Below are 7,006 nucleotides of genomic sequence, written 5' to 3'. Positions count from 1 at the left end.
TGCAGGGATTGCAGGAAGGGGTAAAGAGTCCAAGTGAGAGCAAAATCTGACTGATTTAGCATGGCAGATGGCTGTGGCTTGGCATGCACACCCAAACCTCGGCGCCGAGAGTAGATGGGTATTTGATGCATGTTCTGACAATGCTGTAAGGGATAAAGTAGTTTTCCCTCTCTGCTACTGGAGTACTTAGACAAGCTGAATTGGTGTCTGGGGGAGCAGGAACTCTGATCCTCCCTTCCTTCACCCCTAACGGCAGCTTCCTTCATTTTGGGCTGTAGGAGCACGGCGCAGAGCCAGCAGTCTCGTAGTGCCTGGATACGCTGGTGTAGTGGCAATGACATTCAGGCCCGGGTGTTCCTGGCCTGTGGCACTTTTTCAGATGTCAGGCAGGGCAGACGGGCAGATCCGCGCCTCCCAAGTCTTAAGCTCTGTGTGCTGAGTGTTCCTGTTGCGCTTTTTACCAAAACACACATGCATGCGGCCTGGTCGGGCAATGGGACAGCAAGGAGCTTGTGTCCGAGACAGCTTCCCACCCTCCAGCAGGCCAGAGCCTTAGGGGAGAACTCTGCACATGCTGTCAGTGCCCCGGAGTCTGTGGTCCTGATGCTCTGGTGTCACTAGTGCGGTTTTGAAGGATGTGAACTGTGGTGAGCATCCAGCCCCCAATCTGGGCGGCCAGAGGTAGCTTTTTGTCCTTTTTGGCGAGTGGGCTGAACTGGCAGAGCCTGGCAGCTGGTCCAGGGAGCGCTGAGGGAGAGGCAGCCATGTCCCACAGCTCCTGCTGCTGCTGCCGCCCTCCGCAACCTGGGAGAGGCTGTGGGCATAAGACCGGAGGTAGGAATTGGTGCTGAGCAGATGCTTTGCTGGTAGAGCCTAAGATGGTCTGCAGGGCCCCCTTTGGAAGCAAGGTGTAGGAAGCTCAAGCCACACTTCTGGAATGAGAGGGAAGGGCACTGGGAATGAGGACATGTACTGTCCTGCACAGCCCCTAGAAACCACTTCTTACTTGTGCTCCCCACTATTAGAGTATCATTTCAAAGAGGAGGGAGCTTGGGGCTGGTTTTGCATTTGGGAGTCTTGCAGTTACCTTTGACAGCTCCTTTCTGTCACCTCTTAATGCCCAGCCTGACATCTCTAGTGAGGAAGACTGACCCGAGCTGTGAGGGCTGAAGGTTTGGAAGCACTGCCTGTCTCATGCCCCCAGTTCTTACTTTGCGTTCCTGCCGCAGGGACAACAGTTAGTTAGGCCTCCCCACGTACTTCAGAGCCAGCGCTGTACCGAGCACCCTGCAGCACTCTCCTACCACTATCTGGGAGCTGCAGTGGCGCCAATAAATTAATGAGTGTCTGGGATTAATTAGCAATGAGTTGCCTCGACTCGCCTCAGTCTCACTCCCAGTAAAGCAGGATTTACACCTCTCCCTCTTTCCGCCCACAGAGGGAGGCAAGGAAGCCGCTCGGGTTTCCCAAGGGTCACAGAAGCAGAGGAGCTGCACTCGTGGGATGTCACGATCTGACCTCGAACAGCTAGCCCAAGGAGAAGAGGACATTGTGGAGGACTTGGCTTTCTCTGATGATGACTGAGCCTCCTCCCAGCCACCCCCTCCAAGCTTATCCCTTACAGAGCTGCTGCGTACTGGATGACCCAGCCTTCAGCACCTGTAGCTGGCTCTCAAAGAGGTGGTAAGAGCTGGGGAGCGTGGAGGGTGGGAGGCCAGCCCCACATGCCACCAAGGACTTTCTCAGTGACGCAGCAGAAACGCTACTTGGACTTTCAAGCTTTTTCTACCAGTTATGTTTTTGGTAACTGTAAAATTGTGGTCGCGTCAAGGCCAGTAAAGCTGCGCAGCACAGGTAATAAAAAGCCTTCGTTAAAATCTGCTGCTTTAAATAGCATGGGGTTCAGTTTCAGCTCCTGCTGGAGCATAAGTGAGCTGACCAAGGGAAGGACAAGTTCTTTTGTCTACGGGTCCTCCTGATCGTTCAGCCAACCACCCGTGTCGACCCATATTTTGCTCTGGGGCCCTCACCAAACCCTCCCATTTGCCAAGAAGTTCTTAAGGATTGCATAGAGTGTTTCACAGCTTTGTATCTTCACTGCAAATGGAAGCCTTTATCAGTAACATCAGACACAGCTCAGTTCAATCAAGCTGGCTGTAAGTACGCTAAAGAAGTTTAAGTGCGTGCCTTAGGATATAGGGAGGGGGCGGAGACGGGAGGTTGCGCAGGCAGGAAGGCGTAAGAAGAGGCAAAACTAATGTAGGAAACATACTTTCATTTTGTGAGGGCTGTTGGATTTGCGTGGGATACATTTGCTTAGCAAAAACAAGGGACAAGTCTGCGCCCGTGCTTTGTAACCGACCTATTGTTACCCATAGTGACATAAAATCACCGCTTTCTGGGGCCTGTCCTAGCTGCTGGTGGTGGTGGTGAACACCGTTTTGTTCTGTGAGTCCTGAAAACAGCAGTGATGATTGCAGGCTGTCTTGGGCACTCAGCCTTTCTTTATTACCTCAAAACCAACCACTGCATCACCTGGGCAGCTTCTAGATGCAGCTCATTATGTGTCTTCCTGTAGGAGTGGTGCTTGTGAGAGGACATTGTGTAGCTCAAGGTGGGTAAGGGCAATTTGTGATCTGCTGGGAAAACATAAAGAGCTTATCTCTTGTGACCACTGTTAGTTTGCAGGACTGGCAGCTAGGAAACATGTTTCTTTGGAAAATAAACTGGAAGTAGAGGGTAGTTGCTGAGAGAGGTAGGAAAAATTAAGTATTCTTAGGGCATACCTGACAGAATCACTCCTGAAAATTAACTGTGCCTTTCAAGAGCATTGTTACTTGTTAATGCAGATTTTTGGAAAAGAAGATAGAGGGCCAGGACTAAATACGATCTTTATTCTTCCCTGCCCCCATTCAGTGAGGTCAGTAGCTATCTGTCAGTGCTAGGGGTGGCCAACCTGCCCGCACAGACGTGTTCATCTCTGCCTTCTGCACTGCCTACGTGTTCCCTTACAGGCATCCTCACTCCTGCACATCACAAGATGACAAGATGCTTTTTTAAAAGAAAAACCTTTCTCCTTTTTTTTTTTTTTTTTAAAGTTCTATTTTCATGGAGTCAGAAGAACCACAGCTCAGAAACACTGCCTTATTGCAGATAAAAACTCAAATGTTCTGTAGCCTGGCTAGCGGTCTCCCTCTCACCCACGTGTAAGTGGTAACAACTCGGTGTACGTAAAGAGGTAATTATGCTCTTCCTGTCCTACACTGAGTGCTGCTCCTTTCCTGCTTCCAGACGTCATTACCGCACAGGTAATTACTGCTGTAGTACAGTGTTGTGGGGTGCTTGCTGCATTCAGAGTTTGTTATGTCTTTTTGGAGCTTAGCGGCAGGAATAGGGATAGAGAGGGTGTCTTTCTTCCAACTGCAGTTACAGTAATTACTAGACCTGCCCTCCCTAGCCATGCATCCAAATACTCTTTGTCCCATAAGACAAGTAACCTCAGAAATTAGTAATTAAGTTTTATTATTAACATCATCATTATTGTCATGATTATTATCATTTATAGCCCACTCTGAGGGGGCCAAAGCACCTGCTGCTTCATTAGGGGTTTCAGGACTGCTCAAGACTGAGGTTCCCTACCGCTGGTAAAGCCTGCGTCTTCAGGCAATTACATACGGGAGCCTGGGATGTGACTGCAAAGATGAGAAGTGTAAGGCCCTAACTATAAGAAAAAGGGTTTAACTTACCTTTTCCTCCAGAAGAGAAAGGAGCTATCTGCCTTTTAGCAGCCGTGAACTAACCCTCAGACTGGCTTTTAGGCCAGACATGTAGCAGCTCCAGTGCTCCAAGAGTTACCAGCACCAGCGGTAAGGCATATGGCCCCAGTGTACACACAGTGAAAGAACGGAGACTTCTTGGGTAAAGCGACCACTTGCAAGGAGCTCAGGAAGCTAGGTACCATTTGTAAATTAAGTGTTTTTCTTTTTTATTTAAATTGATTGCTGGAAAGCATTTTTATCGTGATGTGATGGATAATGACTTTTTTTTTTTTACAATATAAAGAAGCTAATGTACCACCAAGCTATTTTGTAAGAAAAACGGTAGCACGTGCAACGTTTAAACAAAAAAAAAGGGGGGTGGGGGGAGAGAGAGAGAAAAAAGTACCACATGTGATTGTTGTTCACAACTGTACAAGTCACAGGAGGTCGCCCCCAGGAGTTACCATCTCATTCACAGTAGTAAAAACTCTACCCATTGTTTTTAGCCTGAATCCCCCAGCATCCCTCCCCCTCCTCTGGGAACGCACAGGTATCCGTCTCATGGTCCACAGCAGGCCAGAATGTGCAACTACATCCACCTCTGTAACAAGGCTTTAAAAAGAAGAAAACCAACCCTACGGAGAAAAAAACCCACCCCAAATGTATAAATGAGTCTGTTGTACACGTGAAGGAGGGAGGGGGCCACATTGGAGTGAGGCCTGTGACCCTCCATCCCACCAAAGCACATACTCTTTTCTTCTTCTCTTTAAAACAAAACATCTAATTAAAAAAAAAAACAAACCAAAAACCTCTGCAGGGCTGGAGCACAGGCAGAGTCCACTCTCTGTGTGTGCTGAAAGGGACAACGTGCCAGGGAAAAGCGCAGCCCCTGGGACAGCACCGAGCCACCTGTGCCGTACCATCCACACTGAAGTAAACATGGACCGGAACTTGCCTTTTTTTTTTTTTTTTTCCTTTTTTTTTTCTTTTTGTCTGTCTTTGGTATTGTTTTAAAAGTTGCTAGAGATGCATAGACACCTGAATGAGGAACTGAGTACAGTTTCCAGGGAGGAGGAGATATTTGGGAAGGTGGTTGTTTCATTTTTGATGGGTTTTTTTGCTCAGGGGTGTTGAGTACCATTGGGAGGAGCAGGCCTGTTTCCCTTCCCTGCGTGGAGTCACACTCGAAGTTCCTGAAAGCCATGTTTCTTTGTTGGCAAAGAACAGCGTTCGTTCCCTGTCCACGGCTCTCCATCTCAGACTGGTGAGCGAGAAGGGGTGTGAAAGGGAATGGGAATGCTGCTGACATCCTCCAGAATCATTTTCTTTCTCTTCACTTGTGTTGTCTCAGTACATCTTTGGATGGTTTTCTTTCCTTCCCTTTTTACAGTTTTTAAAACTTCTGTGGGTTTGTTTGTTTTTTTTTTTAAACGAAAAGCAAATGCATCCAAAAAAATTAAAAACCTCCCTTCCTCACTCCTATGTCTCACACTGCTGAGGGAGGCTCTCCTCGTCTCTCAAAATGCATTACCTTCAGTTTCTTCAACTGATTCTCAGTTCCAGAAGCAGTCAAGAGCTGTCCTGCAGTTAAGATGGAGGTTTTGTGGTGTCATTGATCCCAGCAATGATGGAGGGGTTTCCGTTTTCCTGCTTTGGTGAGACGCGGCTGGCGGAGGGCAGGCCACTGCTGAAAGGGGAGGCCACGCTGCCTGTGGAGGACGGCCGGAGATCAGCCGGGGGCAGGTCCCGCTCTGGTGGCCGTAAACCAGGAGGTTGCAGTGGGAAAGCCATGGGGAAGCCTGCCATGTACAGAACTCTGCCCACTCTCTTGGCGACCTATTTAAAAAAAAAAAAAGGAGGAAATAAATGCAGGGGGGCAAAAACAGATGAGAATGTGCACAAACTCTTTTCAGAAATCATAGAAGCTGCATTTTCATGCAGCAAGCCCAGGTTCTGTACTCCAAAGTGAACTGCAGATAGAAAAGCTACCATTCCCAATCCACCAAAAAAGAAAACCCCACACCCTTGGTGACCTACCAGAGCAGACTAGGGAAGGTTTCCTCCTCTCTCCTTTTTTGTAAAGACCTCTCTGTCCTGCAGTAGTGCTCCCTAGCTCTGTTATACTGGGCACTTTGGTGCATGGCATGGCACCAAAGTACAGCTGGAGCTGCCAGGTCTACCCTAGATCACGTCTCACAGGTTAAAGATGTGCAGGCCCTTTTCCTGGGATGTGTTTTGCGTATGTCTGTCGTCTTTGGCCAGAACGAGACCGAAGGCCTTGCTGAGGTGCGGGCTGAAAGGAAGCGTGCAGCCCAAAGCTGAACCAAGTCCAGCCTCTGAATTAATCCGGTCTCACTGTCTCATCAGGGGACTATGGAACCTTGCAGCCTGTTTACCTGGCTAGATAAGGCTGCATGGACAACTATGAGAGTGTTCATCATCTTTTACAGACCCCAGCTCATCCCCTTCATGAGTGAAAGGGTGGTGGTAAGCAGCGGTGCCTCGGTCATCTCTGCTACATGAGGCCTTGGGAAGATGGCTGGCTGCAGCTGCCTTCAGGTGAAGGGGTATCGGGTGAAGAGGGCTGACCCATTCCTGCCACTTCGGTTATTTCATTAACAGGCGCTACTGGATGGACAGTTTGGTAGAACTCTTCTGCTCTTCTTTTGCTAACCCAGCCCAGGGTACAAGACACTGCACAATGTCCACTTCTGAAGAGCAAGAATTGCTCGTGACGGGGCCGAGGGGGGCTGGGACAACAGCATGAGGGAGGAAAAAAAAATCTGGCTACAGGGTGGCTGCTGTTAACTGCACAGGAAACTATAAGCCTGCAGCCTCTCCCTTCTTCTGCAGTACCGAAGAAAACTCTCCTGAAGCAGTTCTCGCCTCCCAGCAAGGGCCAAAGGCCCCACAACTTTCCAGCACCTACACAGCTGTTTCACATTTAAGCTTAAACAAAAACACAGGCTTGTGTTCAAACCAGACAACTGCGGCATTATTCAGTTAGCAACATCAGGACTTTGCTCCCCACTTACTCCCCCCCCAAACCATGCCTTATTATAGAACTTTAAACACTATTGATTAAATCGAAGCAGGGTTTTTCTCGTTTCAGCCCATATCTCATATTCCCCCCAGCAAATCCGATCTAAGAATGTCTGTGAGCTATTTGGCGTTCTCTGTTTTTAAGAAACATAAGAGTTTTATTTCCTACTGAATTGACCCACAGGGAACAATTGCCCACAGAACCT

The 7,006-nt window shown here is 48.7% G+C and overlaps 2 protein-coding genes across 2 annotated transcripts in view; one reads left to right on the top strand and one right to left on the bottom strand.

Moving 5' to 3' along the window:
• Window positions 1–1,584, top strand: part of NOC2L (nucleolar complex associated 2 homolog (S. cerevisiae)) — a gene marked incomplete at its 5' end in the record, with an annotated part of 51,900 nt that extends 50,316 nt beyond the window's left edge. Inside the window, one exon of the mRNA XM_009577797.1 lies at window positions 1,439–1,584. Coding sequence (XP_009576092.1) covers window positions 1,439–1,584 — 146 coding nt within the window. The remainder of the gene's footprint in view (window positions 1–1,438) is intronic.
• Window positions 1,585–5,345: 3,761 nt separating this feature from the next.
• LOC104076795 (sterile alpha motif domain-containing protein 11-like) overlaps window positions 5,346–7,006 on the bottom strand; it is a gene marked incomplete at its 5' end in the record, with an annotated part of 16,391 nt that continues 14,730 nt past the window's right edge. The window contains one exon of the mRNA XM_009577795.1: window positions 5,346–5,594. Within this exon, the coding sequence (XP_009576090.1) occupies window positions 5,346–5,594 (249 nt within the window). The remainder of the gene's footprint in view (window positions 5,595–7,006) is intronic.

Source organism: Fulmarus glacialis, unplaced genomic scaffold, assembly GCF_000690835.1.
Source record: "Fulmarus glacialis isolate BGI_N327 unplaced genomic scaffold, ASM69083v1 scaffold4925, whole genome shotgun sequence".
Lineage (NCBI taxonomy): Eukaryota > Metazoa > Chordata > Aves > Procellariiformes > Procellariidae > Fulmarus > Fulmarus glacialis.
Note: the sequence above shows the minus strand (reverse complement) of the source record. Positions and strands in the feature narration are given on the sequence as shown.